Source organism: Aythya ferina, assembly GCF_964211825.1.
Source record: "Aythya ferina genome assembly, chromosome: 13".
In the NCBI taxonomy this organism is placed as follows: Eukaryota; Metazoa; Chordata; class Aves; order Anseriformes; family Anatidae; genus Aythya; species Aythya ferina.
In genome coordinates this window covers 15,046,183-15,057,088 of record NC_140311.1, presented here as the reverse complement: position 1 = coordinate 15,057,088, position 10,906 = coordinate 15,046,183, and the positions used below count along the sequence as shown (strand labels likewise).

The window sequence follows — 10,906 nt, the reverse complement described above, 5'->3', positions numbered from 1 at the left end:
CCCTTCCAGCAGCCCCCGCCGCACCCCCAGGAGCCACACACACCGTTTTATAAGAAATACACAATATTTTATTGACATTTCTACATCGCTTCTTTTTTCCCCCCCTCCCCCTTCAAGTAAAAACAACCCCGTTATCTTATTATTTTTTTTTTTTTCCTATGTACACCGTGCTCCCAGAGCAGGACACCCAACTATTTACAGGCTATGTACAGAGGGCAGGGTTAGCTCTTCAGCTTCTCCTCCAACTTCAGCATGTCCAGGGGGGGCATTTTGGCCACCTCAAAGAAGAGCCTGGAAGGAAAAGCAGGGCCTTAGAGCTCGGCAGAGCCCCCCCCCCAGCTCAGAGGGGGGTGGGGGGAGGCTCACCTGTGCGAATATTTGGTGCGCACGGCCTTCAGCTTGTCGCAGGGCTGGTAGGTGAGCAGGAAGTTCAGCCTCTTCACCAGGGGGTGCAGGTCCCGCGCGCGGTACCCGCTGTAGTACTCCAACGTGGGGGTCTGCCAAAACAACACGGGGTGAGCTGGGGGGGATGGGGGCTCCTCGAAGGGCAGCATTCCCCCCCTCCTCACCCTCCCCGGGGCTCACCCAGCCACCCAGGTTCTTCATGGTGAGCGCCAGCAGCAGGCAGCTGGCGGCCAGCTTGGAGGGGCGCTCCCGGGCGTAGTCGTACTCCTGCAGGGTCATCTCGCAGAGGAAGCGCGCCAGCGTCAGCGTCTCCATGTTGACACGGGCACACTGCGGCCAGAAATATCATATTTTTTTCTGTAGCACCACCCCAGACCCCCCTCCCTTCCCCATTTTATTTTTTTGGGGCACAGGACGCCAACCCCATACTCCCAGAACCCTACTGCGGGATTTTGCCACCCCCCTCCACCTCCAAGTGCTGCTGGTGGCCCCCCGGGGGGGGGTGGCAGGAGGGGAGAGGCGCCCCCACCTTGGCGAAGCGCCGCAGGAAGCGGTAGGGGATGGGGATGTTGATGTCGAAGTTGAGGGTGCGGAGGATGCTCTTCTCCATGGCAACCAGCTCCTCCCGCTTGTAGGCATCGTCGCAGATGTAGAGGAAGTCGTCCACGCACGGCGGGCACTGCTCCTGTAAAGGGGGGACCCGCTCAGCGCCCCCACCCTGACCCCACAGAGGTCCCCCACAGGGTTTGCGGGCCCTCCAGGGGCACTTTTCCTACTGGGACCACCCCAACGTCCACCTGGGATGAACCCCGGTGTCCCCGTTGCTTCTGCACAGTGGGGAAAAAAAAAGCAGATCTGCAGCCACTGGGATAGGGAGGAGGAGCACCAGGGTGGACGCGCCACCTTCAATCAGTTCCTCGGGGTCCCAAAATTCTCCCAAACAACCCCCCCCCACCTCGACACCGCACCCAGCCCGGGAGTCACCTCGAATTTGGAGGCGATGAGGACGGCAGTGGAGCCGATGAGCTGCAGCTTGTCCTTCATGCTCACCACCTCCACCAGGTAGTGGTCCACCAGCTTCACCGCCAGGTACAGCGTCTCGTGGTTCAGCTCGAAGTTCTCCTGCAAAGACAGGGGATTGGGAAAGTTGCAGGAGGGGTTAGAAACAAGCCAAGTCCTCTCCTCCCCCAAATCCCGAAGCACCCTGGGGTTGCTCGTGGGTCCTGTACACTCAGTGGGGTGGGAGCTGCCCCGCAGAGCTCCGAGCCCCCTCCCCGCGCCCACCTACCTGCACCTCCACCATCCAGTCCACCAGGATGGCGCGCATGTCCCTGCTGATGTCCACCTGCTTCTCCATGTAGTCAGGGAGCAGGAACTTCTCCTGCCAAAGCAGCAGGCGTCAGCGACTCACCGACACCCCCAACACCCCAAAAAGAAAAAAAAAAAAAAGCCCCCCCGAGCACCCCACACGGGCCTCACCCACCTCCCTCTCCCGCATGTAGTCAAAGATGTCCTTGGCGTATTGGGCGTTGGCGTAGGGGTCGCCCAGCTGCTCCTTGTCGATGTCCTCCAACACGGGGGCCTGTGGGGTGGAGGAGGCTGCGGTGAGGGGGAGGCTGGGGGGGCTGGCAGAGCTCTGCGGGGTGGCAGCCCCTCCCCACCTGCCCCACAGCCCCCAGCGGAGGTGTTTGGAGGAGGAGGGATGGGGTTTAACCCCCCCAGCAGCTCGGTACCTGCACAGGCTCCTCAGGCATGGGATCTTTCTCAGACTCCTCAGATTCTTCTGTCGGGGGCGTTTTTCTCAGGGACCTGGAGGGGATAAGGACATAAGCAGGGGGCACATCTAGCTGAGAAACCCCATCCAGCCACTGCCTGCCCCCGTCACCCCAAGAAATCCCCCCCCCACGGCCGCAGCGGCCTCCCACCCCAGCCCCATCTCACCTGGGTACTCACTTTTTCAGGTTGGCTTCGTTGTTCTTGGCAGCGGGGGCCCTGGGTGCCTTGCGGGAGGCGGATTTCACCCCATCCTTCTTCCCCACCACCGCCTGGTTCTTGTGAGCCTGCTTTTGGGGTGGGAGAGCGAGGAAGGCAGGGGGAAAAATAAAAAAAAAAAAAAAAAGGGGGAGGTGAGCCTCGGGGTGCTCTCAGGAGGGCAGAATAACCCCACAAAGCAGCACTCACGTTGGTGAGGTCCCCGAACGCCGAGCGCTTCTTGGGCCCCCCCTGGGGCGAGGACGGGGACCGCTTGGCCTGGCAGCTCTCCTCCTGCAACACAGTAGGGTGAGGGGACGCAGGGGGCACCCCGTTGTGAGGGGTCTCCCCCCCCCCGTTCTCCCAGCCCGGCCTCACCTTCTCGGGGGCAACATTCTCGGTGATGGGGGCCCCTTTCCCTGCTCGGGGCTGCTTCGTGCTCAGCGTCTTGGTGTTGCGTGCCACCGGCATCCTCTTTCTCGGCGTCTGCGAGCAAAAGGGGAGGGTAAGAATATGTTAGGGAACCCAAATCCCAGTGCACCCCCCTGCTGAGGGTGAACCCATAGACCCCAAGAATGTGGGGAGGCCCAAATCCCAATGTATCCCCCCCTCCGGGAAGGGGATGCAGGGCTCAGTGATCCCATAGCCCCTATGTACGGGGAGGACATGTGTATGGGGGGGCTGAAAATCCCAATGCACGCCCCCCAGCAAAGAGGATGCAGGGCTCAATGGCCCCATAGACCCCAAGCATTGGAAGGGGGGCACACGTCTGGGGGGATCCCAAATCCCAACGCACCCCCCAGGGAAGGAAACAAAGGGCTCGGTGACCCCACAGTCCCATGTATGGGGGGGTATATGTATGGATGTGCCCCAGAGCCCAGCACACCCCCTCAGGGAAGAGGATGCAGGGCTCAGTGACCCCACAGACCCAATTATGGGGGGGGGGGGGGGGGGCACGTGTATGGGGTGACCCAAAATCTCAACACATACACCCAGGGAAGAGGATGCAGGGCTCAATGACCCCATAGACACCATGTATGGGGAGGGTACACGTCTGGGGGGACCCCAAATCCCAACACCCCCCCTAGGGAAGGGGACACAGGGCTCGGTGACCCCATATCCCCTATATATGGGGAGGGGCAGGCACATGTACGGACGTGCCCCAAACCCCACCACCACCCAGGGAAAGGGATGCACGGCTCAGCGACCCCACACACAGGGGGAACACACATCTGGGGGGACCCCAAACCCCAACACCCCCCCCAGGGAAGGGAACCAAGGCCCCAGCCGCCCCATAACCCCCCCAACACCCCCTCTACCCACATGGGAAGGGACCGCATGGCCCAGAGACCCCCTGGCACGGGTAGGGGGGGACCCCAGAGGGGGTCCCCGTGATGAAATAGGGGTTCCCTTGGGTCTGGGGGGCCCCACATGGCCCTATAGGGCCCCGTCCCCCCCTCACCTGCGCAGCCGCCGCCGCCGCCGGCCCCGGCTCTTTTGAAAGTAGCAGCGCGGCGGCGGCGGCCGGCACTGGCCGAGCCTCTCGACCAATCAGCGGGCGGCGTGCGCGGGGCGGCGGCCAATGGGAGCGCCGGCCGGGATGCGGTTGCTAGGGGGAGGGGGCAGAAGTTTAAAATTCGGCCGCGCCGCCCAATGGCGGGCCGCGGGGGGCGGTGTCATGGCGGCCGGGGGCGGTGTCATGGCGGCCGGGGGGCGGTGTCATGGCGGCCGGGGGGGGTGGTGTCATGGCGGCCGCGAGGTGTTATGGCGGCGCCGTCCTCTGTGCTCTTTTGGGGTCGTTACGGCGTGCTTTTGTCGGCTGAACAGCAGCCGGCTTTCTCGCTGTCGCCCCCTGAGCCGTGCCGCTGGCTACGGGAGCACAGCTTCCCTGCTGAGCCTCCCGATCCCAGTTTATCATGCGGAAATCCCAGATCCCAGTTTATTGTGGGGAAATCCCAGATCCCAGTTTGTCCTTCGGAAACCCCAAATTCTCAGTTTATCGTGTGGAAATCCTAGATCCCAGTTTATCCTTTGGAAATCCCAGATCCCAATTTATCATGTGGAAATCCCAGATCCCAATTTGTCCTTCAGAAACACCAGATCCCAGTTTTCATGTGGAAATCCCAGATCCCGGTTTATACTTCAGAAAAACCAAATCCCGGTTTATCGTGTGGAAATCCTAGATCCCAGTTTATCCTTTGGAAATCCCAGATCCCAATTTATCACTTGGAAATCCCAGATCCCAGTTTATCCTTCAGAAACCCCAGAAACGAGTTTATCATGTGGAAATCCCAGATCCCAGTTTATCCTTTGGAAATCCAAGATCCCAATTTATCACTTGGAAATCCGAGATCCCAGTTTATCCTTCAGAAACCCCAGATCCTGGTTTATCACATGGAAATCTCAGATCCCAGTTTATCCCTCGGAAACTCCAGATCCCAGTTTATCCTTTGGAAATCCCAGATCGCTGTTTGTCGTTCAGAAACCTCAGATCCTAATTTATCATTGGAAAATCCCTGCTCCTAATTTATCATGTGGAAATCCCAGATCCCTGTTTATCCTTCAGAAACCCCAGATCCTAGTTTATCGTGTGGAAATCATAGATCCCAGTTTAACACTTGGAAATCCCAGATCCCAGTTTATCATTTGGAAATCCCAGGTCCCAGTTTATCGTGTGGAAATCCCAGATCCCAGTTTATCCTTCAGAAACCCCAGATCCTGGTTTATCACATGGAAATCTCAGATCCCAGTTTATCCCTCGGAAACTCCAGATCCCAGTTTATCAAGAGGAAATCCCAGATCCTGGTTTATCATGTAGAAATCCCAGCTCCCAGTTTATCCCTCGGAAACCCCACATCGCTCTATTTATCCTTCGGAAACCCTCCAGGGCGGCCCCACACCCACCGCCTGGGAATCTGGGACGCGTCCCGCCGCTGCTGGAAACTTGGCGGAGCAGCGGCCCCGGAGGGGGTGCGATCCCCGGCCAAAAATCCCCCTGACGGTGCGCCCGCGGCGGCGCGGGGGCGAGCTGCCCGTGCCGGGACGGGTCGGTGTCTGCCCGGGCTCGGCGTGGCACAGCCGGCTCTTCCAGTCCCCGCGGTGCCGCTGCCGTCGGGAGGCTCGTGGGTGCGCCGAGAGCAAGGGATGGGGGAAGGATAGGGGGACAAAGATCCCCTGTGAGGTGCAATGCAGGAGGTTTGCTCCGGGATGGCTTCCCGGGAAGAGACAAGTCTTGAGAGAAGGAGTGAGGGCAGGGAAGCGTTTGTGGGAGCTACACGGATGGCTTTTCCCCCTTCCCAGGTTAAAGCTTTCCTTTTCCCAGACCCGACTCGTTGCTCCTCGTGGCCCAGCGCCAGAAGCAGCGGCGGGAGGCAGGGAGCTGAGCAGCGCAGAGGCAGGGCTGAGTTTCGGCATTTAATTTCTCCTCTCTTTTCACTGTTAATTGCAGGGGAGGGACAACTGTGGCTAAAGGGGGCTGGAAGTCGGTGGTGACACAACGCAGGTGCTCGGAGGCACCACCATGCCTGGATCCCCGTGCAGTCCCTTTGGGGGATGTGGGAACCAGCCTGTGGGCTGGAGTCCCTTGGGGACAGGGCTGGCAGGAGCCGGGGCTGGCAGCTTCATTCCCTGAACCACGATCTTTGGCTTTTATTCCCTGGAAAGAGCAAGCCCATTCATTCCCTGGAAAGCACAGCTCGCCCGCTGGCACGCGAAGCACGAAGGGAGGCGCGAGAGGAAGCCGAGGAGCGACAGCTTCTCCAAATGATGGTGGCCCCTCGCCCCTCCTCACTTGGTGGCCGATTTGATCTTCTGGATGGCGTAGGGGCTGGATTCCTTGGGCATCCAGATCTCCTCCCCGCCGCAGCCCTGCTGCTCGGCCGCCCCCTCCATGGCCGCCGTCAGCTCGGGGCCGAAGATGCTGTCGGTGGCGCGGTAGGTGCGGGTGAGGCGGCGGAAGGAGGAGTCGGAGGAGCTGTCGTCGGGCAGGTCCTCGTCCTGCTCGTCCCTCAGCTTGCTGCGGCTGGGCTCCGAGCCGCTGCCGGGGCCCTGCAGAGCCTCCCTGGCCTCCCGCAGGAAGGCTGCTTTGGGGCTGATGATGCAGAGCAGCAGCGCCAGCCCCGCCGACACCCCGCAGAGGAAATAGAGGCCGACTTTTTCAGGGACGTCTGGAGGGAGAGAAGAGCAAAGAGAGGCACCGCGCTGCAAACCCCTGCCGCGGCACGAGGGGTACCTGGGCCTGGAGACCCCCCTCAGACCCCCCGCAACCCTGGCACGTGGGGGCCACGTACCCCAAAGCTGGGCAAAAGCTGTCAGGGAGCTAGTAAAAATCATCCTGTCTTCCCGGAGCCTGGAGAACCTGGGCCCTTTGTACCAGCCACCTGCAGTGAACAAGGGGGATGTGAGGGGCCAGCCCCCGGCCTCCTCCTCTCTGCCCTCGGGGTGCTCCTCTCTGAGACCTCCTCCTCCCCCCATCCGAAAGCATCTCCCCAGCCCCTCTGCTTGGAGACGGGGACCCGTGGGGTCCTTCACCCAAGGGGGAGCGTGAGCTGGTCTCTCCCCCTACCCCCCCCAACCCGAATTACCGTGCATGTAGTCCGAGAGCACGAAGGGATCCGAGGTGTCAGGACCTGCCTCCTCCAGCAGCTGCTTGGGCACTGCAACGAGACACAGGACACACACACACACACACACACACCGCTCTGAGCATCACCACCCCGCTCGTCCCCACGGCCAGCTCCTGGTCCTGCTCTCACCACAGGTGTAGGAGACCCGCAGCTGCTTCTTCGTGCCGGGCAGGCACGGGTCCCCAAAGGTGGCCCAGTCAGCGGCCACGGTGCAGTTCCCCTTGCGGTGACACTTCTTGGAGACCCTCCTCAAGGCATCCGGAGCCAGGCACTCTGCAGAGACACACGGTGGGCACCTCTGGCCATCAGCACAGTGATCCTGCGCTCTTCCCAGATGTAATTTGGGCTCGAACTGTGTGTCCCCCACCCCGTACCGATATGGGGTCCCCCGGCGTTTGGGGCGTCACACTCAGGCTTGCCCCGCAGGAATCGTCCGTAATGCGCGGAGTAAATGGCCAGGACGGATTTCGGCCGGCACTGCAGCCTCAGCACGTTGTTCTCGCACACCGTCTTCACCCGATGGTTGTCTGGGGGTGGGGTGACGCCGCAGGGTGTCCCGACACAGCCCCAGACACCCCAAACCCCCCTCCTCTTACCCAGCCACAGGGTTCCAGAGGTGCCCCCGTGGCACTGCCCACCTGGCCGGCACTTGTAGGACGCGATGAGGTACTTGTGTGTCCCGGGGCACGGGTCTGGCCCGAAGACTTGGCTGTGCACCGAGAACTGGCACCACTGCTGGTCCTGACACTCAGCCAGCAGCTTCTGCAGGGCACAGCGGGGCAGAGGTGAGCAGCAGCAGCAGGGAGCCCCCAAGGCTGATCTCACCTCGGCGCTGTCGCTGGGCTCGGGGCCAAGCCCTCACCCCACGAGAGGTGTCCCGTGGCTGCTGGCACCCCCGCCACGGTCACTCAGCCTCGTGTGTGGCTTTGGTGGCCCCATGCAATGCGCGCTCATGGCCACGAGGTGGGGACGAGGCTGCACGCAGCACCCTGCCCCGCTGGGGTCCCCTCTGGTCCGGAGGAAGGGGACATCCTGGGGACATCCTGGGGACATCCTGGGGACATCCATCAGCTTTTGCTGCTGGCTGTGCTGCAGCAGAGCCTCCCCCCAGGCTGCTCTCACCGGGATCAAGCACAGGAGGTGCCACCCCCCCCCGCCCCGATCTCCCCAAAATGCCCTCAGGAAAAGGTCCCCAAGGGTTCCCCGCGCTGCCACCAGCAGCGGGACGCTGCCCTTACCAGGTGGGCCGTGGGGGACGTGCACTCGGTGTTCTCCTGGGACGCATCGCCCGGGCTGGGGCAGAGGTTGGGGCTGGGCACGCGGCGTCCGTAGAAGGCGCCCAGGATGCTGATGGTGGTCTTGCGAGGGCAGAGGATGAGGAGCTGCTCCCCGTCACACGTGTGGGTGGTGTGGTTCCTCAGCACCTTGCGTAGGTACCCTGGGTGTGGGGAGCGAGGAGGTCACCCGGAGATGGTCACCCAGAGACGGTGAGCAGGGGTGGCCACCAAGAGGTGACCACCAAGAGGTGACCACCAAGAGCTGATCACCAAGAGATGACCACCAAGAGATGATCACCTGGAGATGAGCACCAGAGGTGATCACCAGAGGTGGCCACCCAGAGGTGATGCCCAGAAATGAGCACCCAGAGATGACCACCAGGAGGAGATGATCACTAACAGAGGGCCTTTCCTTGCCCGCATCCTTTTGGAGTCCTTCTCTCCCCAGATTCCCAGCATGTTTTTTTTCTCTGTCTTAATCCTACCTACTCGGTGTCCCAAACCTCTTACCCTGTTCTTTTCCCTCTGTTATTTGGAGGTTTGGAAGTGGGGACAGGGCGGGACGCCACGTGCCAGGGAGGATGCAGGATGCTGAGGGATTCAGGACGCAAGATGCTGGGTTCACAGGGCGCAGCCAGCAGCCTGGCAGCCCCCAAACCCACACAAACGGCTGCGAGCCTCAGCTCCCAGCCCTGCTCTTGTCCCTCTGCCCGTCTGTCTGCAAACCAGGGCCGGGCATGGCACAAAGAGCCCCTTTCACCTCCCCTGTGGCCGTAGGTCCACGGAGCCACCCCCGGCCAAAGGGGGACAGCGGGGACGTGGCCGGGCTTTGTGCTTCAAAGCCCCGGTGACGGAGGCACTGCGCTGCCTCCACCCAGCGCTGCCATACGCTTGCTCAGGCACTGTTTTGGGGGGCAAAAAAAAAATAGCAGTGAGGAGGCTGCTGTCAGATTTTGCGAGTGATTATCCTCGCCTGCCGCTGACTCAGTCCCCGTCGCTGCGGTCGTGCAGTTGGCTCTGCCCAGATGAAATCACATCCTCCCCGCCGCGCACTGGGGCACCTTTCAGGGTGCTGGGGCAGGCTGGGTGGGCGCGGGGCCGTTCCCAGCACATCTCCCAGGGGATCTCGCCCTTGGCGTGCCCCAAAACCGTGCACCCCACAACTCCCACTCACCCCCAAACCTCGCTTGTGCCCCAGCCCTCGTGGTCCCCCGTGTGCCACTCACCGCCGAGCTCCGGGCTGGCCTCCGTCCCTGCAGGCAAGCAGAGGAGGACCAGGGCCACCACGACCGTGGCCACCATGGTGCCACCGCCCCGCTGCGCCGCTGCCCACTGGTCCCCGCGGCAGCTGGCGCCGGGGCGGGGGCTGGCACGGCGGTGACAATGGCTCCTTCTGTGCCCTGCGGAGGGACACCGGGGCCGCTTCGGACAGCTGTGGCTGCATGGGGACCGGGAGGAGGGGGACGGGGTTTTGAAGGCTCTGTAGGGCCGAGCAGGTGCTCGGCAGCTGAGCAGATCGAGGGGGCTCAGCCGGGTCCCAAACCTGTCCCCAGGGGGGGGGATGCGGGCGACCACCCGGATGCACGTGTACCCTAATCTCCATCTCGGCATGCGTCCGGTCATTCAGCGCCGGGGGAGGAAGGGAAGGGCTGGCGGCGCTGCCTCCCGTGTCTGCCCGTACCCACGGGCACCGAGCCCTGTGGCAGCAGAGCCCTCGCCTCGTTCGCCAGCCTCAGATGAATTGCAGCGAGGTCTGAGCCTACCCGAGCTGGAGCGGGGCTGGTTCAAGCAATCGGGGTGCAATAAAAAATAAAATTAAAAAATAATTAAAAAAAAAAAAAAAACAACACACAAACAAACCACCAATCATTTTACGCAAAGTGACCAAAATGAAGAAAAAATACGACTTTTTAACTCGACGCTCGGCACTGACGCTGTGGTACCGCTGCACAAGCCGGGGCTCGCCCAGGCTGGGAGAGGAGGGGAGCCCGGGGGTGCCGGGAAGCCTGCCTGCTCCGGGCCAGCCGCCAGCCCCATCCGACAGCGAGCGCTTCCCTCCCATCCTGGGGAGGAAAGCAGGGCAGTCATCTTTCCTGTGAAACAGCCCAAATTCCAGGAACGGGGCCCTGGACGCCAGACAACCCCCCCCCCCCTTCCCCTCCTTCCCATCACCGCGCCCCGATGCGCTCCGTCCCCTTTTTGCTTTCCCTCCTCGGGCGTTTTGCAATGCCTTCCTGCCAGGGGCTGGCTGCGAGGAGGCGGTGGCAAGCAGCCAGGCTGTGCCGCTCGCCCTCCGGGCTCCCCCAGAGCCTCTCCTTGTCCTCGCAGCGGGGTGGGCACCCTGCCCGCATCCCGAACCCGTGGGGTCCCGCGGGGCAGCGGCGCGAGATGCTCAGAGGGCAGAGGGGAGCAACAGGGAAAGGGGCTGGGAGGGTGGCGAAGGGGTAGATGCAGACACTTCCTGTGCAATAAAAAAAAAACAAAAAACACACACAAAAAAAAACCAAAAAACACAAAAAACAACCAAAACAAAACCCCACCAAGCCCCGTCTCCCATCGGGGAGCTGCCGGCAGCGGCCAGCGGGCTGCTTGGAGGCGCCTGGGCGGGTGCGATAGCCCGGCTGGGGA

At 62.0% G+C, this 10,906-nt stretch overlaps 2 protein-coding genes across 6 annotated transcripts; both read right to left on the bottom strand.

Moving 5' to 3' along the window:
* Positions 1 to 45: 45 nt before the first annotated feature.
* CCNB3 (cyclin B3) lies at positions 46 to 3,884 on the bottom strand. Of its 4 annotated transcripts, none has more exons than XM_084534884.1 (12): positions 3,839 to 3,880; positions 2,755 to 2,862; positions 2,587 to 2,670; positions 2,359 to 2,468; positions 2,139 to 2,214; positions 1,889 to 1,987; positions 1,694 to 1,786; positions 1,390 to 1,527; positions 935 to 1,090; positions 586 to 735; positions 367 to 497; positions 46 to 291 (listed from the first exon to the last, which is right to left on the bottom strand). In XM_084534884.1, the coding sequence occupies exons 2-12, from the start codon at positions 2,845 to 2,847 to the stop codon at positions 222 to 224; spliced, it is 1,200 nt and encodes a 399-aa protein (XP_084391010.1). In that variant the 5' UTR covers positions 2,848 to 2,862; positions 3,839 to 3,880; the 3' UTR covers positions 46 to 221. The 4 variants fall into 4 exon arrangements, with proteins under 4 accessions (XP_084391010.1, XP_084391012.1, XP_084391011.1 ...); XM_084534886.1 differs by having other exon boundaries at positions 2,359 to 2,465; positions 3,839 to 3,879; XM_084534885.1 differs by lacking the exon at positions 3,839 to 3,880 and adding an exon at positions 3,700 to 3,838.
* A 1,893-nt stretch (positions 3,885 to 5,777) lies between these two features.
* LOC311444082 (protein eva-1 homolog C-like) lies at positions 5,778 to 10,122 on the bottom strand. Of its 2 annotated transcripts, XM_084534882.1 has the most exons (8): positions 9,505 to 10,122; positions 8,240 to 8,439; positions 7,640 to 7,763; positions 7,376 to 7,528; positions 7,131 to 7,274; positions 6,960 to 7,031; positions 6,666 to 6,755; positions 5,778 to 6,542 (listed from the first exon to the last, which is right to left on the bottom strand). In XM_084534882.1, the coding sequence occupies exons 1-8, from the start codon at positions 9,899 to 9,901 to the stop codon at positions 6,163 to 6,165; spliced, it is 1,560 nt and encodes a 519-aa protein (XP_084391008.1). In that variant the 5' UTR covers positions 9,902 to 10,122; the 3' UTR covers positions 5,778 to 6,162. The 2 variants fall into 2 exon arrangements, with proteins under 2 accessions (XP_084391008.1, XP_084391009.1); XM_084534883.1 differs by lacking the exon at positions 6,666 to 6,755.
* Positions 10,123 to 10,906: the final 784 nt, after the last annotated feature.